At 41.3% G+C, this 24,878-nt stretch overlaps 1 protein-coding gene across 6 annotated transcripts in view; it reads right to left on the reverse strand.

Moving 5' to 3' along the window:
- The window catches only part of CD226 (CD226 molecule), a 115,168-nt gene that overhangs the window by 76,703 nt on the left and 13,587 nt on the right, over nucleotides 1–24,878 (reverse strand). For all 6 annotated transcript variants that reach the window (XM_037738125.1, XM_017527513.2, XM_017527517.2 and 3 more), the window contains exons 2-3: nucleotides 22,816–22,983; nucleotides 22,186–22,521 (exon numbers count right to left, since the gene is read on the reverse strand). In XM_037738125.1, coding sequence (XP_037594053.1) covers nucleotides 22,186–22,521; nucleotides 22,816–22,861 — 382 coding nt within the window. In that variant the 5' untranslated portion in view covers nucleotides 22,862–22,983. The remainder of the gene's footprint in view (nucleotides 1–22,185; nucleotides 22,522–22,815; nucleotides 22,984–24,878) is intronic.

Genomic DNA, 24,878 nt, shown 5'->3' on the forward strand with positions numbered 1-24,878 from the left:
TTTAAAAAAAAAAAAAAAAAACATGTTTTTGAAAGTCCAGGGAAAATACTTGCCAGCAGATCTAAGGGGCCAGGTGCCTCAAATAAAGCCGCTTATCGCTAAACTGGCAAAGTCAAAGGGCAACAGTTAGATGAAGGTATTGTAAAATAAAATAAAATAACATTCAATTGGGGAGAATTGCAAAGCCAAGAGGTACAAGCAAGTAGCAAGGCCAGAAGAGTATTTGAAAAATATCTTGCATAAGACTCCAACATAAATGTTAGAAATTCTTTCAGGACATCAAAATGAGAAAGACAGGGAGAAAAACTGGGTGGCATTTGGAAACAACGTATACAACGTAAGTTTTTTGGTGAATAGAGTAACAAGGACACTAAAGGGACTGTTCAATTTCACCTGTATGGAATAAACCTATTAGAGAATTCCTAAATTTTCCATTAGAACAAATAGGCAACATATATTACTTTAAATAAATGTCAAGCCTTTGACCTAACTCATGAACTGAAAAAAATGTTCTCACCAGGAATTAAAATCCTCCACTCATCTTGCTTTGCAGGTGCTGTAAGACAACCTGTTGGACAAAATGCACTTCTGATATTTGCACATGGCCACCATGCTTCAGAATGAGTGTGCTTTCAATTGGTGCCATCCAAAAGGGGAACTCTAGATAGGTCATGAAATTCAAGCCAGTGAGTCTTACTGCTATGTCTAGAAAACTGGGAGAATGTGCTGGGACAAGTACTTGGTGCATAACCAAATGCAAACTAGGATAAGGGATGCAGCATGATTTCTGCAAAGAAAAGGAGTGCAAACTCGCCTCCTAGAATTTCCGAGTAGATCAATCACACGGCAAAGAGAACCAAAAGAAAAAACTCATTTAGATTTTCAAGCTTTTTTCCCCACTTTCTAGTCACAGATATTCCAAAACCATATTTCCCTCTCCAAACTGGCTCCTTTTTGTTCTCCCTGCTATTCAGAAACTGGGTGTCCCTTCCTAGCACCTCTTCCCTTTCTCACTCATCCAATCAGTTGCTGGATCCCGTCAACTCTACTTTTTAACATCTCTCAAACATGGAGTCTACACTCTCTATCCAAATTGCCCCCATTCTGGTCCATTCCCACTGTATTGCTAAAATAGACTCCTGCCCAGCCTCCTTCACTCCAGTCTTGCTCCCACATGAACGACTGCCCACAACATGATCAACCTGATTTCTCTCTCAAGATATTAAAAGACTTCAATAAACTCTCAGTCCTCTTGTAGCGAGTATGCATTTCTCACTACAGCACATAGAACCATTTAGCAGGCAGTACAGTGGCTCACGCCTGTAATCCTAGCACTTTGGGAGGCCAAGGCAGGTGGATCATCTGAGGTCAGGAGTTCAAAGACCTGCCTAGCCAACATAGTGATACCCCATCTCTACCAAAACTATAGAAATTAGCCAGGCATGGGGGCACACGCTTGCAATCCCAGCTACTCAGGAGGCTGAGGCAGGAGAATTGCTTGAACCCAGGAGGTGGAGGTTGCAATGAGCAGAGATCACACTACTGCACTCTAGACTGGGCAACACAGCCATATTTCATCTCAAAAAAAAAAAAGAAGAAGAAGAAGAACCACTTAGCACCAGGTCCTTGCCTACCTCTCTGCTTGTATCTATCCCATTCCCACCTCTTACATTATGCTTCAGAATGACGGGCTGCTTTTCCGGCCTCTTACATCTCTCACTTTCTCTTTATTCTCTGGACCTTTGCACATGCTGTTCCTACTGCAGAGGACACCCTGCCCTTTCTTTGGCTAACTCCTACTTCTTTAAGTTGTCAGACATGCTTTCCATCCAGGTTGAACAATGAGGAATGACAACAGTCATCTTAAGGACCCTGAGAGTCCCCTTTACCGGATTATCCCTATGAGATCATTTTTCATACAATGATGTAATGTCTACTTACATATGATAGGGAGGAGGACAGGAGCTATAATGTTTCATTCATCCTAATATTTCTAGCTCATGATGGAGTGCCTGGCAAGTGGTAACAGCTAAATATGTTTAGTTGGAATGAGTTGAAGTTTCAGACTCCACAAGGTATCTCATCCTTCAGGGAACATGAGAAGAGAACTCAATGGAACCATGTGCTGAGCAACTTCTATGCGCCAAGTACTATAGAGGATCTTTGTATATTATCCCATTAGCTCTCATGCCTCCTCTAAAGTACATATTATGCATGAGTACATTCTATACATGAGTAAACTGAAGCTCAGAAAAATGAAGAGACTTTGCAAATGTCACCAGATGAGTTAGGAGAAGGGCAGGACCAGAACTCAAAGCTCTGTGTCAAAAAATCCATTTTTGTTTTCACTGTAATGAAGACAAAAAGCAAAAAAAAAAAAAAAAAAATGGCAGGAGTTTCTCTAAATAAAGAATTGTTAATAGTGAAATTTCCCATGAAATAATTTTAGAACTAAACTCACTGCTATGATCTGAATGTGTTCCTCAAATTCATACCGAAACCTAATCCCCATTGTGGTGGTATTAAGAGATGGTGCTTTTGGGGACATTATTAAGTCTTGAGAACTCTGCTTTCATGAATGTGATTAGTGCTCTTAAGAAACATGTTGAAGGGAGCTGCCTTGCCTTCTTTCACCATATGAGGATGCAGTAAGAAGGTACTATCTTGGAAGCAAAGAGCAACCCCTTACTGGACAGTTAATTTGCTCATGCCCTAGTCTTGGACTTCCTAGCCTCCAGATTGTGAGAAATACAACTTTATTATTTATAAACAACCCATCTAAGGCATGTTGTTATAGCAGCCTGAACAGACTAAAACACCACACACACACACACACACGCGCGCGCACACACACACATACACACCATCTTAGCCCTTTTAAAATGTATAGTTCAGTAGTGTTAAGTAAATTCACAGTCATAAACCCAATTTTCAGAATTCTTTATCTCTTGTAAAATAAAAACCCTACCTGTTCTCCCATACCCCACCCCGACAACTACAACTACCATTCCACTTTCTGTTATCAATGTATCTGACTACTCTGTGTACCTCATATAGGTGGAATCATATAGTATTTATGGTCTTGTGACTGGCTTTGTTCATTTGAAATGATGTCCTCGGGGTTCATCCATGTTGTAGCAAGTGTTCAAATAGTCTTCCTTTTTAAGGATGAAGACTATTTCATTGTATGTATTCTGCATTTTACATATTTTTATGTACATATATACATTATTGATATACACTGTAAATATTCTGCACTTTGTTTACCCATTTATTCCTCCATAGACATTTGGGTTGCTTCCTCTTTTTAGCTGTTGTGAATAATGGTGTTATGAATATGAGTGTACTAAGTTCACATAATATATTTACAAATAATATGCTAATAAACATCCCTATCAAAAACTTGCAAATTGTACTAAACCATTCTGAGTGGTAAAGTAACAAACTAGTGGGTGAATTACTGAAGAATCTCATTAGGCTATGAAATATGCAGAAAAGTGGTAAATAAGTTTCTAACCATTTAGAAAGACAAATTCACACCCAAATATACTTCAAACCATGTTTCACATATGATGAGCTATAAACCTTTGTTACCACCCAGGGGAATACTTTTCACTTCCTGGAAAGTACTCATAGGCAGTTGTTCTGTCCTACTTAATCGCATATGGAATTGACACCTTTCCTTTGTACAGACCAGGGATTGGCACTAAGGATGTTCTATCACTCCCCTCCCTTCTCCCTAACTCTTTTGCTTTTTTATTGAGCATGTCTCCTAAGTGCAAAGCCCTGTTCCCAACATGATTAGGCTCATGGAGAGGGAAATGGGATGTGGCCTGCTCTCATTCAGGAGAGGAGGCACTAAGGGAGGGAGATGGGAATGGTAATCACTAGATGGAATGCGAGGAAAATAAAAGACCTTCAATAAAAAGGTAGCCACAAACAACATCTGGGAGAATGCAGGAAACATTGCCTTCTGTTTTAATGGCGGGACAATGTTTCCTTAGCTGTTGGATGAGTGCAGTTTGAGTATCCCTTATCCAAAATACTTGGGACCATAAGTTTTCAGATTGGGGATTATTCTGGATTTTGGAATATTTACATCATTTCCACTGAACATCCCAAATCCAAAAATCTAAAATCTAAAATGCTCCAATGAGCATTTCCTTTGAGCATCATATTGGCATTCAAAGAGTTTTGGATTTTTGAGCATTTCAGATTTCAGATTTTTTGATTTGGGATACTTGGTCTGTAGTATACAGAGTGAAAGAGTATTTAAGGGAAAGAAAAGGAACAAGCAAAACCATCTACAATTCAGAAATGCAGAGGACACCTAGGGAATTTGCACTTAACCATGTTTGACTGAAAGAAAGGCACCCAAAGGTGACTTTGGAAGGTATACAAGGACCAAGTCTTAGAAGACCTTGAACAGCACTTTCAAGAAACAAGATTAACTAGGTAGGTGAGAGCTGCAAAGACAAATTCCCAGAGGGTCTGGGAAGATCATGAAAATGACCAGAGCCAAAGGTACAACAACAGGAAACAGTGGGGATTGTGGGTGACTCAAGAATGTATTATTTTCAAAAAGGTGGTGCCACCCAGCCTAGAAAATGCCGCCAAGCAGAAAACTCAGGGCAGTATTAATAGTCCATCCAGATGTGTATATGAGTGTTTCTGATCTTCCAAAAATGTGTTGGTCAGATGGAATGCGTGTTACAGGCCACTTGTTTGCAAACTCTGGTGTGGATCATGAGGATACCCTGAATCTAGTAACACCCCTTCCATCCTGATTTCTTCACGTACTTCTAACATCATTTTATCAAGTCACTCTCATGTGCTAGGTCCTTTATCTCCCTATGTTCTCCATAGTCTGTCCGCGCTTTCTTTTTTAATTTCACTTTTTAAATTGTGTATTAATAATACTATCTACCTCATAGGGATATGGTGTGGATTAAATGAAAAAATCAATGTAAAACCTTTAGAGCGCTGCCCAGGGCTGCCACATAATAAACATTCAATGAGCGGTGGTTATAAATGTGAAGGAACACTAGCCAAAGCTCTCTGTGCACACTCGTACACACCCATGACTACCACATCTGCATCTCCAACCCAAGTTCTCTCTTGGGCTCCGATTTAAAAATCCTCCTGCCTACTAGAGAGCTTCACTTGGTTGTCTAAACCTAAACCATTCAACCCCCTCCAGAGGTTCTCATCTCATTCTTGCTAATGCAGTCAATGACAGCACCATCTACTCAGGATCCCAAGTAAAACCTGGTGCCACTCTTGAATCCCTTTTCTATTTCACTCCCAACATCTAATATATTATGAAATCTACCATTTCTCTCTCTGTGTGTGTGTGTGTGTGTGTGTGTGTGTGTCTCTCTCTCTCTCTCTCTAGTCTATTGCATGAGCTCATTCCCAGAAATGTGGAAACTCCACAGGCTGCATGCCATCTCTGGAGGTGATCAAGAATGAAGGAGGTCAGGCACCTCTCACCTACACCGTGAGCATGAGCAATTAGACGCAAAATCCTACCGGGACTAGAGAAGAGTCCCAAAACTGGGGTATTGGATACATCATTTCTGTGAAGACAATGGGCTACATTAGTCAGATCAGACTTTCAGGCAAAAGCATCTAGGTGACAAATACTTTTTTCAAAATACAAAGAAGTGAAAGATGAGTGCTTTGAATGAAGGCTGTTGCAGTATAGTTTGAGATAAATGGATATGAGGCATGTATTTTGCAAGTCTAGCCACTTAGATGTGAAAAATGAGGTGAAACATAGCATAAAAGATGACTTCTATGTTTTTAAGATGTGGGAATATTGACTCAAATGAGAAAGACTGGGAGCAGGACAGATTTGTGAAAGAAGCAAATTTATGTTTTAGAAATATGGTTATTTCTATTTCCCATGAAATATCAGGCTCCATGATTATCACCAAACTTCCTACTAAAAACAACTAAATATGTAGGATTAATACTTTTTTTAAATCTTAAAGCATCACATCCCTGACAACACAGGGACCACCAGGAAAAATCCAGGTAAAAGTGAAAAACTTGGGAGATAGGGACACAGAAGCCACTTCTGCCCTGAGCATGCCTGGCCAACCTACGCAAACGCAAACTCTGATTTTTGAACCTCATACAACACAAAGGAAACGGGTGTCAAAACCCAGGACCTACTAGAGGTGAGAATTAAGACGAAGACCTTCCTCCTCTCAAGGCCTCTGAGCGATATTCCTTCGTGGTAACAGTGACCTGGAAATACGCGTGCCCTCACCTGCACCCCCAGGTGACTAAGGGAAAGAAAGAAAATCCTTGAGTAGCTCTAAGCACAAATCGGTCCTCACGTGGATGTACAACCTAAATTCCCATAGCATGGGTGCTCCGTAAAGCTCAGGCTGAAAGTAATCCAGGTCTCGACTCCTCTGAGAATGAAGCCCACTTTATTTGAGGCTTCAGAGAATCCCCAGAAGGATTTATCAAAGACTAGGAGCAGCACACGGTGAAGAATTACCATGAACATAAGAAAATAAAGCAATGACAGGAAGAAAAAAAAAACTGAGTAAAAAAGAAAAAGAAACTGACAGTAGAGACAGAACTACTTTAACATTTCAGCATCAGACATAGATTACAGAACAACTATGTATACCAATTCCAGGGAAGACGGAGGCGTGTGCACTGCAAAAAAGACAAATTGAGGTAGAGAGACAGACAGAGCCAGCAGTGAAACCCTGACAAAGCAAGTAGGCAGGAGCAGTCGTCCAGCAACGTCTGGGCCAAAGCTCTGGCAGTTGTAGTAGTTTTTTAAAATATAAGTCCTGAATCTTCAGGAGGGAAGAAATCAGAATAAAGAAGAACACACGCGGAAGAAAATTCACCCTGAATATGCGCCATCGGCTTTATCCCCACTTCAGCTGCCTTAGTTTAATTATTTTTCATCTCTTGTCTGACTTATTACCATCACCTCCGCATTAGTTTGCTAGGGCTGCCATAATAAAGTACCACAGACTGAAAAGGCTTCAACAGCAGGAACTTATTTTACTGCAATCCTGGGGGCTAGAAACCCAAAATTCAGGCTCCAGCTGGGTTGATTCCTTTTGAGGCCTCTCTCCTTGGTTTCCACAGGAACCTCTGTGTCCTAACCTCCTCCTATTTGGAAACTAGTCAGATTGGATCAGATCCTACCCTAATGGCCTCATTTTAACTTAATTATCTCTTAAAAAACCCTACTTCCAAATACAGTCACCTTCTGAGATATTCGGAGTTGCAACTTCAACAAATAAACTGGGGAAAACACTTCTCCTGATGTCTTTCCTCTATCCTCTCTTGCTTCCAATCTCTCTTTTAAACCCCGTCTGAGTGCTCTTTCTAAAATGCAGACTAATGGAAATTCCTAATGGTTCCCCCTTGCCTAAAACCAAACGTTAAAATACCTTAGAACAGTGTACATTTGTGACACAACAATGTAACTAGAGGGAAGTAAAGCTCCTACTCCCAACCTGCTGCAAAGAAAATGCACCTAAGTAAGCATGTTTGTTTGCTGTGAAAATGCAGTTCCAAATCAAGTGTGCAGAATGCCCCCTCTTCTAAGCAAAAATCTGGAGCTCCTGCTGATCACACATCAAATTTCTTTATCACCACTACCCACCCCTCCAAGTTCACCACCTGGTACCACTGCACATTTAAATTAGCTTTTATTCAGGCTTTATGATGCATCCTGCAGTTCTCAAACACACCAGCCTCACTTTGCTTCTGTGCCATTAGCATGATTCCCCTCCAGCAGGAATGCCATCCACCTAACAGCACGATCACCCTTCAATTGTTTTCATCTTGCCCCATGAGTAAGGTCTAGTGTCTTCTGATCTCTGAAGCTCCTTGAACGACCCTCTTCTTTCATTCCACAACACTCCTTCCAACAGGACACACATACCCTGTCACTAACCCCTCCAAACTCCACCCATCTCTGTCCTCTGCACCCAAACAATGCAAGCATCAAGTCGCACGGAGCCTTGAGCTTAAGATGAGGGACTGGGACATTTCTCCTATGTGCCTCCCCTCTCTAATTCTATAAATATTTATTCAATGTCCTTCATATGCTGGGCCTGTGTGAGGCCTGTGTAAGGCTCAGCATAAGACGGACATTGAATAAATATTTATAGAATTAGAGAGGGGAGAAAATGGGAAGGAGAAACTTGCAGTGGCAGCTTTCTTGGTGTGTAATGCATGAAGATTGCTGCGGTGGGCTGCACGGTGGGGGCGCCATCCCCTCACTGCAGGGTCACAGGCATTCCTTTTTCTTGCCTGCTTCCTTGCCTCCTGTCTTTCTACCTTCCTACCTCTACATTACCCTCCATGCTGTTGGTAGGGTCATGGCTCCAAATCACGGCCAACTGGAGACTTTCACTGTTTGAAAACTTTACTGTAAACAACCAAATGAAGTGCAAAATCTGGACCTTCCACTCCCTAACCTTCCCTTAAGCCTCTGGCCAAATTTGTTTTCATGTGCCTCAAACACAAAGAGCATCTCCCTGGTATGTGATGTCTTTTGTGATGCACTTTCCTGTTAGAACTTCCTCCCTCTCCCTGCCAGCCCTCATCCCCTCATCCAAATTACGCCTAGACTTCCAGGCCATGGGTTCCCCAAACCGGAAGTAATCTCTGTCACCTCCCAACTCCCCAAATCTTGCTGTAAGGTACTTTCCAAATTCCACCCTGCATTGCGGTCAGGTCACGTGGCCCATGTGTTTACATGGTGTATAGGCATACATTCTTTCTTTTCCTCGTAGCAAACAATAATAGCTATTCAACAGATTTAGAAAAGATTTACACAGATTTTTAAATTACTGTTATTACCATTCATCCAATAAAGCAGATTCAAATACCTCTGTGTCATTTGAGCAACAAGGTTTGGTTCAATTCTGCTGTTTTCACTGAAAACAAAATAGTCAGGCGATGTAAAGAATGAAAATTCAAACTTTGTGCCAAGCACAAAGAAACACAATGCTAGTAATTGAAAGTATTTCATCATATTAAATGTTTGTTCTTTCCGAAAACATTTATAGGATTTAAAGAGAATAAAAGGGTAAAGTTATAAGCCCTATGTTAAATATTCTTTATTTCACTTAAATGAGTAACTATGCTTCTTAAAAGATAATAGAGATATTTTGAGAAATATGATGTCAGGAGTTAATGGGACTTTACAAAGGGTCTCTTTTGGGGACATATACTGACATTACCAATATGACAACTGAATTCTTTGGCAGTTTCTCAGATGAAAATGGTATACGTTCAACTACAGCTTCCCTTTTGCAAAGAGAAATAAATGTACTATATTAGTGAAATGAATTCGGAAAATGACCTAAATTTGCTCTAGTCTTGGGTTCTTTATATATCATGAAGGAAATGATCCTGTCCACACAGAGGACACACATACACATGCGCACACACACACACACACACACACACACACACACACACACCTCTTCACTAAGCAATTCTGGAAATATCAGTGTTGGTAGCATATAGAATTTTATGTAGCTGGCCAAGAAATGGAACAACTATGTTCTTAAGAGCTAATCTGCTAAAATGAGAATGTTAAGTTTCTTAGGATTCTGCTCATTAAATGGTGCACCTAAATGCTTCCAGAATTGACACCCAGGTTTTATTCTGTTTGGCCACAGTCATTGCCCCACTAAGCTGAGCAGGTATGATGCACATAGCTATTGACAACACTAGTAAGTATGAATAGCATGTATTACGGCTCCATCCTTGGAAGTCTCCTTATATCCATATCCTATGAAACATGGCTCTTTCTCTCGAGGCAGATTACAACGAAGACTTTTTTAAAAGTGTAAGTTGGTTAAATAGCTGAAGTCAGGAAAAATGTTCTCACATTGAGAGTTATTGGATTGTGAATAATCTCTCAAGGGAAGTGCCAGAAGCCCCATCAACTGAGTTATTTAATTAAAACTGCTCAGGAGTAAGTAGAAGAGGTGCTGCCTGGGGGAATAATTTCACACTGATCCCTGAAGGGTTGACTTGATGGTCTTGAAATTCTTAACAGTTTCAACACCTTAAATGTCTTCAGAAATAGTCTCCCACCATTTTCTCCAAGGAAACAAAAAGCCATTCTACCTGCAACCTCCACTCCCCATAAAACCAAACAAAAACAAAACCAGCAACAAAAACCATAACTTAGAAACCAGATCTTTTTATCGACGCTACCTAAACCATCACAGGACAGCATTAACTCATAGAGAAAGCCACAGAGGAGCCCCAGGCATCAGTAAAAGCAGAGTTTTATAAGCCATGAGCTTTCTGACTTGCTTCGGTTACTTATTTGCTTTTTGTTTGCTTGCTTTTGAATATTCCAAATCTCATATTTTTTATTTTATAAAATGCAGTTTATATTCTTACTTTCAGTTCATAATGTGATGTGTCAATGGGTAAATTCCTATAGGGCCTCTGCCTTTTTGAAGGTCACTCACACCTACTCACTAATCCTATAAGGAAGTTTCCCAGAGCAAGTGCCGGAGAACAAGGCCCACTATCTGTAGCTCTCAACCTTTGAAGTGAGGAATTTTTTTAAAAGATCACAGAAGCTGAGATGGTCCGAGGAGGAGTCTCAACGTGTGTGGGCTGAACATGTTCCACAGTTATTTGACGGGCCCTGAAGACTATAGGACACCAGCTCTTACTCATACGTGAGGCCGCAGTGCCCACACTGCACTGGCACCCACACACCACTAACACCCATTCTGAAGAGGAAATGTATTCCTCATGTTGTGGTTGGCAGCTGCTTTCAATGCAGGGTGAAGATCTGTTGTGGTAAAGGTGTGAGGTGTGTTGATCACCGAAAGCTGAAGGAGGAAAAACCAAGAACTGTGTCATTTCCAGCTTGACTCACAGAATGTTCTGGGGTCACAGGAGAATCACTGTCCAAAGCTTCAGCTGTAGCCCATTCTCCATCAATTCTCCAAGCATACAATCATCTTGAAAATGTAAGTATCTACTATAAGAAGGGTACAGTTTCACATTTACTTAGGTAGTGTAAGTAAACAAAATGGCTGCACGCAAAGATGGCAGTCAATTCCACTCCCCGCTCTGGCTTGCTTGAGTGCATTTGACAACAAGCCCAAAGTAGGAGTTTCCTCTGGATTTTGCTATAGCTTAGAAATGTCAAAGATTGGGATGTCTCACAGGGCATAAAGGTAGGTGAAGGAAGTAGAGAGAGACCCAAGCATCAAGACGGGCAGTATTATTCTCCCAAAACCCAAGCATGTACCTGTGCCTGTATGTTAATTCCACTGTATCAGCCATTCAACTGCTGAATTCAATTGTGTATAAAAATTTCGCATTATCTTGCTTTAGAGAGGTTTTAAACTTTTTTTATTTTTTTTATTTTTGATTATAGAGCTTTACCCAAAAGCCTAAGGGTTGATTCCCACGGTGACATGTGTTCCTGCGCCTGCTCCTTCCTGGGCTTAGCACAGGGAAAGCACGTTGATAAAAACAACCTTGGCACAGGTTCTGGTAACCACCCGACTCTCAGTTTCCCATTTACTTCACCCTTGAGAAGTGCAGCGACCATAACCTTGCTTTCTGTGAGTCTTAAAATGCTTTTTATCATCTGCCTTCTTTATATACTATTTTATTTCAGTATGGAGTGACGGTTCTAAGCTTTTAAAATGTTTCTGTTTCATCCCTTGCCGATTCCTTATAGGCGCTATTTAATATTTTTTTCTTTAAATGAAAAACTGCTAAAATGTAACATTTTTTAGTCTTGTGTGTGTGTGTGCCCACATAAACACATACACACAGATATATAAAACTTTTATGACTTATTTCTAAGCTCTCTAGAATGGGCCTGATGAGAGAACTTATGACTTCATTCTCTAAGCAGTTGATTTGAAACGATTTTTTTCTTATTTCTCCATCTCACTTAAGAAAATTAAAAGTGATAGAGATACATATGATAGACAAAACTGAAAAAAATCTACACAAAGACTAAACAAGCTGGCAGGCATTGGTGAGCCTTGTAACAGGAGAATAAGGAAGACTCTTTCTCTGTGGCCTGCTTAACCTTGTTTGAAATTTTTTTTTTGGCAAGCAATAGCCTTTCAGACCAAGTCTCCTCCACCATTACTTTCACTTGTCATTAATAGTGTCATTTTCATACGTTTTCTTCCTTCCTTCTGAATTTGGGATAGGCAAAACAAAAGCCGAAATGAAAGCATGCAAATACCTTAAGATATGTTGTACAATGCAATTGCATAATACATCTGGCTTCCCTTGCCTTTTGAAGCAGTAATTCAACATGTCAACCAAGCCATGAATTGTAAACCAGGATAAATTGCATTAATTTATTGATCAATCCCATGTGTTGGCTCAATTTTAGATGCTTTTGTTGTTTTGTTGTTGGAGTCTTTTTTGAACAATAAAAATTATCTTCCAAAGTAGGTCACACTGGAGCCAGGGCTGTCTACTTTCTAGATAATTTTCCAAAGCAATTCTCCTGGAATAGTGTCCACTAATCTTAATGTACAGATTTTCTGAATTGCCTCCTTCAAGGTTAAGTTCAAATTCTACTTTTTCAGTGACTCTGCCCTGAATTTCCTAGGTAAAAGTAAATTCTATCCTCTAGACTACAATAGGACTTTTTTGTTTTGCCCAAATAATAATTTGTGATATACAACTTTTCTTTCCCCCGATACTCTGCATTCCATTTAGAGCTAAGATCCATGTTTTTCTAACTTCCAAACCACTGAAAATTACATGAGACATTGTAGATCACAGGAAAGACTTGATGAGTAAATTAATGGATAAGTGGGTTCAGCTCCTGCAAATCGCACCCATTTATAAAAGCCAGATTTGAGAGTTTTTAAAGCTTCCCCCTCCCCAAGCTTTAAATCAAATTTAAAGCTTGCCTGAGATTACACCCCAGCATTAGAAAAAATGCTGGCCACACTGACATCAACTAATATATAGGCCAGCATGATCTTTAGAATCCCTTTCATCATAGGATTTCCCAGAACTGCCATCAATTCTGGGGCCCCTAATATTAAAGGAATCTCTTTAATGCCACTAACCAGCAGATATACACAAGAATGAATGAAAACTTTGGCTGCTGTGTCAGCTGCTGGAAACCTGGATAGAGAACACTTGACCTTGAAGGGTATGGAGATAAGAGCCTTCTAAGAATGAGCATGGACGGGACATAAGGAGCCTCATCCAGCCTGGGAGAGGATGAGACTCTTAAAGAAAAAAAGTGAGGAACATTCCTGTGCCCAGGTTGAGATAAATGGACTGGAATATGGGAGATCACAGAGTCAGAAAACATATGATACAGCCAAAACAAAGTACTTACATGTGTGGAACAAGAAAATCTAACCCTCTACTGTAAATGTGAGTTTTACATGTCTTCTGCTCCCACATCAGTAATTTGCCTGTTCTGTGCTTTCCTCTCCCTCCCCTCGCTCTCCCTCTCCTTTCTCTATTCCCTGTACATTCTTTAATATGAATGCCTTCTTTAACACACTGCAATGTGACCAACCTCCAAGCCACCAGCTACGACCTTAGACTTCTGCCCCCATCCATTGGTACTCTCTTAGTTAGCCCTCTTGTTCACACATGCTGGGTGATCATTCAGATGACTTCAACTTGGGTATTTTCAATCCTGAGCTTTCTTCAGGTTTGCTGTTCCATCATTTCAATTGTCAGCTGGTCAAACGCTACTGTACAATTTAATACACCTGAAACAGACTTATTTCTACTTTTCCTACTTAAGTTGGTCTCTTAATTTCACATATTTTTCACTAAAATCATCATTTTTTAGTACTTGGATCATAAAAATTTGGAATCATTGCTGAAACTTACCTCTACCTGACCCCCAGGCCGTATCAGAATGAAGATCTCATTCTTACCTTAGGCCTGTGAACTGCTCAAAATTTGCAATTGCATCTGTTTTTACCATTAGAAATCAGTAGATTTGGCCAGGTCAGGTGGCTCACGCCTGTAATCCCAGCACTTTGGGAATCTGTGGTAGGCTGGATCACCTGAGGTCAGGAGTTTGAGACCAGCCTGGCCAACATGGTGAAACCCCATCTCTAATAAAAATAACAAAAATTAACTGGGTGTGGTGGTATGGGGCTGTAATCTCAGCTACGCAGGAAGAGGAGAATCACTTGAACCCAGGAGGCGGCTGTTGCAATGAGCTGAGATCATGCCACTGCACTCCAGCCTGGGCAACCGAGTGAGACTCCATCTCAAAAANAAAAAAAAAAAAAAAGAGAAAGAAAAGAAAGAAAGAAAAGAAATCTTCTAAAACATTTTGAGACAAATAGGAAAGAAAACATCTGTATAAAGAAAACACCCTGACTATGAGCCTTAAAGACCCTTTCAATCCTTCCTGATTCTATTCTATCCCCCACCTACCCATGTTTCTGAACTTTGCTTTTCTGTATAGTTTTACTACCTATGTTTATATCTGTAAATAACATATTGTGTAATTATGCATATTTCTAAAAACCTTAAAGAAAAGGAACCCTAGTCTACCTATTTTTTGTAACTTTCTCTTTTCTTTTAATACAAAGTTCATGAGCTTCATCCATGTTGGTGAGCAAAGTGCCAGTTCACTCATGTTACTGATGTAGAGTATCCTAATGAGCGAACAGACCTCAGTGTGCTTTTCTCTCCTACTGGTGACGGGTATTTGGTTGTTACCAATTTTTTGTTATTGCAATAACTGTTGCTGTAAATATTGTCAGGAGTTTTCCCTAGAGTGAGAGATCTCTTGGATATCAAAGAGTAGAATTATTGGATCATAGGATTTGGGGTTTTAACTAGCTAATGCCATATCATTTTCCAAAACAGATATGATGATTAATTTTATGTGTCAATTTGAAGAGTGAGGCTGAGATTAACATTTAAATTGGTGAATTTTGAGTAAGCAGTTTGCTCTCCATAATGTAGGTGGGCCTCATTCAACAAAAAGACTGGCTTCCCCAAGCCGGTCTGCAGGGGCATTCTGCAGCAGATGACCTGTGCTTCAACTGTATCATCAGCTCTCGTGGGTCTGCAGCCTGCAAGCCCACACTGCAAATTTGGGCTTATCAGTCTCCATAATTATATGATATGATTTGGCTGTGTCCCCACCAAATCTCATCTGGAGTTGTAGTTCCCATAACCCTCATGTGTTGTGGGAGGAACCAGGTGGAGATAATTGAATTATGGGGGCAGTTTCCCCCATTCTGTTCTCATGATAGTGAGTTGATTCTCATGAGATCTGATGGTTTTACAAGCGGCTTCCCCCTTCTCTGGGCACTCATTCTTCCTCTTCCTGCTGCTATGTGAAAGACATATTTGCTTCCCTTTCTACCATGATAAGTTTCCTGATGCCTTCCCACCCATGCTGAACTGTGAATCCATTAAACCTCTTTCCTTTATAAATTACCCAGTTTCAGGTATGTCTTTATTAGCAGAATGAAAATGCATTAATATAGTAAATTAATACAGCAGAGAGTGGAGTGCTTCTTTAAAGATACCGACAAATGTGAAAGCTACTTTGGAACTGGGTAACAGGTAGAAGTTTGGTACAGTTTTGAGAGCTCAGAAGACGACAGGAAAACATGGGAAATTTGGGAACTTCCTAGAAATGTGTTGAATGGCTTTGACCAAAATGCTGATAGTGATATGAACAATGAAGTCCAGGCTGAGGTGGTCTCAGATGGAGATGAGGAACTTGTTGAGAACTGGAGTAAAGCTCACTCTTGCTATGCAAAGAGTTTGATGGCATTTTGCCCTTGCCCCAGAGATCTGTGGAACTTTGAATTTGAGAGAGATGATTTAGGGTATCTGGCAGAAGAAACTTCTGACTGGCAAAGCGTTCAAGAGGAAGCAGAGCATAAAAATTTGGAAAATTTGCAGCCTGACAATGCCACAGAAAAGAAAATCTGATTTTCTGGGAAGAAATTCCAGCCAGCTGCAGAAATTTGCATAAGTAATGAGGAGCCAACAGTAAATCACCAAGACAATGGGGTAAATGTCCCCAGGGCTTGTTAGAGATCTCCATGGCAGTCCTTTCTATCACAGGCCTAGAGACCGAGGAGGGAAAAGTGATTTCCTGGGCCAAACCTAGGGCCCCCCTGCTTTATGCAGCCTCTCGGGACTTGGTGCCCATGTCCCAGCCGTGTCTAAAAGGGGCCAACATACAGCCCAGGCTGTTGCTTCAGAGGAATTAAGCCCCAAGCCTTGGCACCTTACATATGGTTTTGGGCCTGCAGGTGCACTGAAGTCAACAACTGTGGTTTGGGAACCTCTGCCTAGATTTCAGAGGATATATGGAAACATGTGGATGTCCACACAGAAGTGCTGCAAGGGCAGAGCCCCATGGAAGACCTCTGCTAGGGCATGACAGCAGGGAAATGTGGGTTAGATACTCCACACAGAATCCTTACTGGGGCACTCCCTAGTGGAGCTTTGAGGAGAGGGCCACTGTCCTCCAGACCCCACAATCTGAATCTGATCCACAGACAGCTTGCACCACCTACCTGAAGAAGCCACAGACACTCAACATCAGTCTGTGAAAGCAGCCAAGAGGGGAGGCTATACCCTGCAAAGCCAGAGGGGCGGAGTTGCCCAAGACCATGGGTGCTCATCTCTTGCATCAGCATGCCCAGGATGTGAGACATAAAGTCAAAGGAGATCATTTTGGAACTTTAAGGTTTAATGACTGCCCTGTGGGATTTTGGATTTGCATGGGGCTTGTAGCCCCTTTGTTTTGGCCAAGTTCTCTCATTTGGTATGGGTATATTTATCCAATGCCTGTACCCCCCCTTGTGTCTAGGAAGTAACGAAATTGCTTTTGAATTTACAGGCTTGTAGGTAGAAGGTACTTGCCTTGTCTCAGATGAGACTTTGGACTGTGGACTTTGAGTTAATGCTGGATTAAGACTTTTGGGGACTGATGGAAGGGCATAGTTGTATTTTGAAATATGTATTTGAAATGTGAGGACATGAGATTTGAGAGGAGCCAGGGTAAAATGATATGGTTTGGCTGTGTCCCCACCCAAATCTTATCTTGAATTGCAGTTCCCATAATCCCTATGTATTGTAGGAGGGATTCAGTGGGAGGTAGCTGAATCATGGGGCCAGTTAACCTCATGTTGTTCTTGTGATAATGAGTTCTCACAAGCTGATAGTTTTATAAGGGGCTTTCCCCCGACCTCACTCTGCACTTCTCCTTCCTGCTGCCATGTGAAGAAGGACATGTTCGCTTCTCCTTCCGCAATGATTATGAGTTTCCTGAGGCTTCCCCAGCCATAGTGCACTGTGAGTCAGTTAAACCTCTTTCCCTTATAAATTACCCAGTCTTCGGTATTTCTTCATAGCAGTGTGAGAACAGATTAATACATCACATGAACCAATTCTTTGTAATAAATCTCCAGGTACATACACATTGTTTCCGTTTCTCTGGAGAAGCCTAACTAAAATAATATATCAATTTACCCTACTGCTAGCAGTATGTAAGGGTTCCAATTTATAGATGCCTATTTGCTTACCTGGCCTGCAAACTCTTACCCTTCTAGAAGGCTATAGCCAGTGTAATCTTCCAGGCAGTGAAAGAAATATCTGGTTTTATTTTGTGTCTCTCTCTAAAAACTATTCAGAGATGCCCCCGGTCTGCGTTACAGATGGTAGTCAAACTTCCATTAGGCACATCAATGAAAGGTTTGTTTCTGACATTCCGCTGCCCTAGTGAGCTGCAACTTCTTTTTTAAGCATAGAATCTACAGTACTAAAGCTTTTCCTGAGACTCTAAAGTATCATAAGTGAGCCCCTTTGCTAGCGCGGGCACGGAGAGAGTCCCATCCTCACAGTGTCTTCCTTTCCTGGGAGTCTGCCTCTCAGGCCACCTCTGTGGGTACAAAGAGCCTCAGAACCCAAAAACCACATCCTATCCAAACCCACCACCCTAGTCAGAGAGGGTCAAGCTCTGCCTCCTGCATGCACTTTTCACCGCCACTGTGCACTTCTGTAAGCCATCAGTACCCCCACGACACCCTTCTCTCTGGGTCTTCTCTCTTCCCCTCACCCCAGCCTCTCTAATTAAAATATTCCTTCTAATTCTTCAAAGTCCAGCATGACTTTTCTCTACCTTGACCCTTCCTGGTTTATTCTGCTGGAGTCAAGCTCTCTGGCTCTTCAGAAAAATCAACTGGGGTCACCTTGGTGCTGTGACTTGGCAGCTTGAGAACTTTGGACAAGTGACTTTACCACCTCAGCATCTTCTGTCATATCACAGGAACACATTACCTCCCGAAGGTGCTTCCTAAGAATTAAATGAAATGACACTCAGTTGCTTCCTACAAAGCAGGCACCCAGTAACCACCAGGTGGCAGAGCATTCTGAGTGGGTCACTCATTTGGGGGGTATTTCTGTAAATACAACTATATTTGTTTTAACTGACTAATATATCCAGGGACACATAGGTGACAGTAATTTTCTCCACTACCTCACGAACTCTGCCAGAAAGGGCTACCTTGAAAATGTTGCCTCCCAAGTCATCTCTGCATATTTTCTCACAAACTAGGTCAAAATAAATGCACTTATTCTTACCATTAGATTCTCTAAATCAATTGCTAATGAAGGAATGCCTATTCTGGGAGGAACACATATTTTTAAATAACTTTGTATTAGTAGTACCATTTATTCAGAATAAGATGTCCTGTTTGCTTTTCAACTTTAGGCTGAAAGCTGGGTGTGGGGGGTAGCACTGACAGGAGGTGCAATGACCAAGGTCTCCTTGAGGGCCCTGGTGGGTTCCCATGTCCCCCAGGCTGACAGTTAGATCAATTTGCAACTTTATCTGCTGGGACACAGGTGAAACTTGGGGCCTTGGAAAGGCCACTAGACCTCACTGCACTTCAATCACCCGTAGAATCAGGCAATACAAATGTTCAGGTGCACACAGGGGATTCAAGGAGGAAGTCTATGAAGATCCGGACTATGGAAAATTCCTCACGTAATAAGCTATCAGTAAATGGCGAAACCAATATATTTACAGAGGATAGGGCCCAGTTCCTTCATCCTTCTGAAGGTCTTATGACCTATTATACAAACTAAGATTTCTAGATTCTAAGTCTGAGGTTTTTTTTTTTTACTATTTAATATATTTTCAATTCCGACTTTACAGTATACAAAAGTACAATATTTGCAATCCTAGTACGTTGTTAACAAAACACAGAAGAAAATTTTAAGCACATTTAAGTTAATTCTGACATACAACTAATTTTTTTAACCCACTATCTTTCCTTAAAAAAGTGTACCCTCCGGCCGGGCGCGGTGGCTCAAGCCTGTAATCCCAGCACTGTGGGAGGCCGAGGTGGGTGGATCACGAGGTCAAGAGATCGAGACCATCCTGGTCAACATGGTGAAACCCCGTCTCTACTAAAAATACAAAAAATCTGCTGGGCATGGTGGCACGTGCCTGTAATCCCAGCGACTCAGGAGGCTGGGCAGGAGAATTGCCTGAACCCGGGAGGCGGAGGTTGCGGTGAGCCGAGATTGCGCCATTGCACTCCAGCCTGGGTAGCAAGAGCGAAACTTCGTCTCAAAAAAAAAAAAAGTGTACCCTCCAACTCTCAAAATAGGGTGGAATACCCTTACTGGCCCATTGCTTTGAACTGCTCTTTAAAATATAAACGATCAGAACAACAGCAATGACACATGGCTAAGGACACCATCATGAAGGATTCAAACTAGATGGGCAGCTGGTACCCCTTCCTCTGACTGATAAATCACTGAAAATCTCCACATTGTATTTTTTTTAGAGTCCCATGAAGGGGAAAGCTCTCTTTTCCTAATCTCAAAAAATAGCAGAACAACAAATCTGGATGAAAAAAATAGGAAATATTCATGAAACCACTCATATGTGATGCTAAAAATCCTACCTCTACATAACAACCGTCATTTAGTTCTCTACAGGTTAGCTCCATCCTCTGTCCTGAACTTTCAGAAAAGGTTCAGCTGTTTGTTTTCAATTGGTTGTACCATGACAGAAACCAAAACAGCTCATTTGGAACCCAAACTTTAAAGGCACGCTACACAAGGCAGCAGTGGGGGGTGTATCCTGTTCCAGCCTTGGTGGTTCAGGCCTTGTTTCCAATGGCTCCCTCTATTTTAAAAGCTTTGCCAATCTTCTACTTCACTTGCCTGACTGATTAAAAGTGAACTACACAGTAAACACTTTCACACAGGATTTAACAGGTGTCTGCATACAACAGTAAATGAGGACTTGCACGGTGAAATGGAGTCTTTAATAAATAAACATTTAACTAAAGAAACACTGCAAATTGATACTCTATAAGCCTCAGCTATATACACAAAATTCGTCTTCAGCTTAGCTACACCTAAAGAGAAAGGGAAAAATAAACACATGAAGAGGTTTCTTACCTCCTGACCATTTGATATTCCTCATATAATTCTGTAATTGTTCTTTTAGAGCATGGATCCTTTAAAAATAGAGCACTATTATATCAGATGTCATAATGTTCTTCTCTATACAGCTATGGAGTATAATTTCAGAGACACCACACAAAAACCACACGGATCCAAAAATATTCCCTTCTTTAGACTGTCATTAATATCTGACAATTTCGTTATTAGCCTTTTTGGATCACAAGCATAGGAAATCATAATACGATGTGTCATTCTCTAACTACCATGGGTCAAGTTCTTTAAATACATTGTTCCGAGGCCATTCAACAAGTCGAACAGTACTACTAACCCAATTTCCTGTTCAGGAACCTGAGATTCAGAGGGATTGAGCAACTAACACAAGGTTGATGGAAAGTGATGACTATCAACACTACAACCAGTTCATGTGGTCATCACTAGAAGGACAAAACCACAATCTCTGGTAGATAAATCAGAAACCACTCCAAGGGATCACTAGGTTCTTTCTGCCACCACAGCTCACAATTTGTGAAGAAAGTGCCCTCTCTAGCTAAACTTGGTTGAGGCAAAAGATGGAGCCAGGGCCAAGCATGGTGGCACACGCCTGTAATTCTGGCGCTTTGGGAGGCCGAGGCAGTTGGATCACTTGAACTCAGGAGTCCAAGACCAGCCTGGGCAACATGATGAAACCTCATCCTTGCAAAAAAAATAGAATTATCCCAGCGTGGTGTATTAGTCTGTTTTCACGCTGCTGATGAAGACAGTCCCGAGACTGGGCAATTTACAAAAGAAAGAAGTTCAATTGGACTCACAGTTCCACACGGCTGGGGAAGCCTCATAATCACGGTGTAAGGCAAAGAGGAGCAAGTCACATCTTACGCAGATGGGAGCAGGCAAACAGAAAGAGCTTGTGCAGGGGAACTCCTCTTTTTTAAACCATCAGATCTCATGAGACTTATTCACTATCATGAGAACAGCAGAAGAAAGTCTTACCCCCATGATTCAGTTACCTCCCACCAGGTCCCTCACACAACACATGGGAATTTAAGATGAGATTTGGGTAGGGACACAGCCAAACTACATCATGTGGTTGTGCACACCTGTAGTCCCAGCTACTTGCTGGGCTGAGGTGGGAGAATCCCTTGAGCCCAGGTGCTGGAGGTTGCAGTGAGCTGAGATCATGCTACTGCATTCCAGCTGGGGTGACAAAATGAGACTATGTCAGGAAAGCGAAGGGGAAGGGAGGGGAGGGGAAGGGAGGGGAGGAGTGGGGTCAGGTTTTGAACTCTTGCCCAGGATTCACTAGTAAACTTAGCTTCAGTACTGTAGGAAGAAACTTGAACATCCGTGAGTGCTGAGTATTCATCAGAAGGGAATGGCACCACGTCACTGGGATAAAGCCCTGATGGGAAGGCATCAGGATCCTGAACCAGTGCATTGCCAACATCAGTTTAATCAAGTCCCAGGTTATCATTAAGACAACATGCGCTTTCTCCTACTACATTAGATTTGAAAGACACTTCTACTCAGACACGACAGCACATTCAGAAAAATGAAACACGCTCCCAAGATTGCTCCTTCGAAACAGTAACATCAAAGCATCTACAAATGGCATTGGAGAATGCCACAGAAATGTGAGAAAGCATTCTATAGCTTCTACTTTGGCTTTACATTAGCAAATGTTGTAGGTGGATAAAAAGGGATAGAAATAAATTAAAAACTTGCCCTTACCTGACTGAACCACCTGTATCACCTTCTGCCAAGACCCCTCTGGGTAAGCGTAAAGAGAGCAGGAATAGTAGCCAACATCATCTTCAGAGGCATTCCGAAAGAAAAGAGTCAAGTTGTTGGAAGACATCGCTGAATTCAAAAAGTAAACCTTCTCAGCATAGGGCTTCCTTATGACCACACCATGCGTAGGGCTGTAAATGGCTATGGAATCCTTCTTGGTTCCGATCTTGAACCACTCCACCTGTGCTAAGACGCCCATTGATGGATACACACATTCTAGGGACATATTCTCAGCAAAGGGAACTGATGTATGCCAAAGCACCTTTTCACATAGAGCTGAAATAGACAACATCACATTAATTCTGTTAGTCTTAATGATGGAAACACTAAATCAATATCTTAAGCTTTTGAAGACTCAGCAAAATAGTACATTGAGATCACAGTAAAGGTTCAGTTTCTGCCTTCATCTAAAAAGGTAGCCTGCTGACAACTGGAAAACATAACTTTTAGATTTTCTCAACAAGTGAGAAATTATCCTCGCCAATTAAAGAGCATTGTAAATTCTGAATATGCCATACCGTACAAACAAAAACAGGAAATTTCAAATGAAGATATAAAGATGATCTTTACCTCTGTAGATATGAAGAAGAGCCAAAAGGAAAGTAGGATAATCCATGTCTGGAAACTGTTCAAAAGGCTGGTCTATTTTAAAAAATTACTTTTTATAATCTGACATGCAGAGGCTCAGCACAATGTAGTTTCCTTCCTCTCAGATGTTATCAGTCGTGTCTTCTTTTTCTAGAGTATGAACACAGGAAAAAGGTGTTAGCTTAAAAGACAGGTTTGCTCTCTTATGAGGATGGGCAGATTTGAGTTATTTCTCTCTCGGGGAACCAGTCGGCTTGTTTTCAAGCTTTCATTTTCTGCAAGGATTCATTCATTCAACAAACATGCATTGCATGCATTCTCTGTGCCCAACTCTGCTGTAGGCAATGAGGGTACAATAATATTTAAAAAAATTATTGCCACAATAGAAATTAACATTCTACGGGGAGGAGACAGAAACTAAAATAAAGATGTAAAAATATGAATAATAATTGAAAGGTGGTGTGTGCATGGAACAAGGAAGTCCTCAATGATCACATATGATGAGGCAGAGGCTGAAGTGCGTGGAGGGATCCTCCTCCGCCCAGCGCTGACAGCCCGTCCATGGCCTTCCTTTCACCTCTTCCTCCTTGCTGACCTCAGGCATTTGCTTTGGTGAGGACCAAAAAACAGATCAAAAGCCCGTCAGATACAAAAGTATGGTGGGCACATGCAGATCTATCATTGTGAGTGATTTAACTTTTTATTTTGAAATAATTATAGAGTCACAAGAAGTCACAAAGACAGTACAGAGAGGTCCCTGCCTCCAGGTTCTTCCAGGGGTTGTATCTTACATAATTGTAGTACAATATCAAACTAGTATTTAGTTTTTAGGTTCATCATTGCTCTCTTCTTTATCTTGTAAAATAAAAGTTCAAATTTTAACAACTTGTTAGGAACATATTAGCATGTCAGTGTAAAAAGCATGCCCCTATTAAAAGGGGAATTGTATAAATGCATTTGACCCTGGTAAGAGCGTCAAAATAGAAGATGAGTAAAAATTGGGAAAAGTAGGAGCAGAGACCGCTGAAGACAATTTTACCTAATGCCAACCCTGAAGTTCACATGTGACTCAGTCTCAAAGTGTATCAGCTAGCGTCAACTACTCAGCATGAGTATCTAATGTGGGAACTTCTCAGTGAATGTAAAATCAACGATGTAATGATAATCAGAACAAACTTGCAATGTGAACATATAATCAAGCATGGCGCCACCCTGTATTTATGTGGCATTATATTTTCTAAAAGCTTACACATCTATATTATCTGTGCCTCTAGTTGTTCTGTGATGTAGTCAGAAGAGGTAGGTATCTGTTATTTCTGTTTCGTAAATAAGTCAATCCAGCAATTCCTCCAAATTTTACTAAGTTACTCCGGGTCCCCTACTTAGTCCCTTGAATACAATCATAGAGAGGATACATCTCTGCCCTCAGGTTATGCATAATGTAGCAAGTCACATCAATTTAAAAAGCAATTTATTATAGCAAAACGTGATCATCTCTATACGAGTCATTTGCTAAGTTTTCTGACAGCCAGAGAGAGAATAAAGCATTCTAACAGACTGTGGAAAAGATGTTACAGAAGTGGGAGAAAGACAGAGGCGTGACAATGGGGATGTTTCAGGAAATGTGTGACTACAGTCTAGCAGGCGGGAAAGTGACCAAAAATGAGACCGAATCTGTATTGAAACGTGGCCTTAGTGACACGCATAAAGGAACTGAAACGTGGCAATCAGAAACTGTGGCGTCATGCTTACGTCTGTCACTCCAGTACCCAGCACGATTCCCCAGGCAAAGCAGGCTCTCGGTAATGCCTGTGACATAAACATGTCCCTGAGAGGAACACGGAGAGAAGCTGACGGAGGGAGGGGTGCACACGACTTTGCATTTTGGAAGGATAATCTTGGTCACTGTACAGAACAAACTGGAGCGGCAAGGACAGGGAAGACTTCCATCAGAGTTGGAAAAATTAATTTCATCTATTATGTTCTGATGACAAGATTTCCTCCTGACAGGCACCAGCAAAAATAAAACTACAAATCCTGGGCTA

Source organism: Cebus imitator, unplaced genomic scaffold, assembly GCF_001604975.1.
Source record: "Cebus imitator isolate Cc_AM_T3 unplaced genomic scaffold, Cebus_imitator-1.0 Scaffold49, whole genome shotgun sequence".
NCBI classification, from domain to species: Eukaryota; Metazoa; Chordata; class Mammalia; order Primates; family Cebidae; genus Cebus; species Cebus imitator.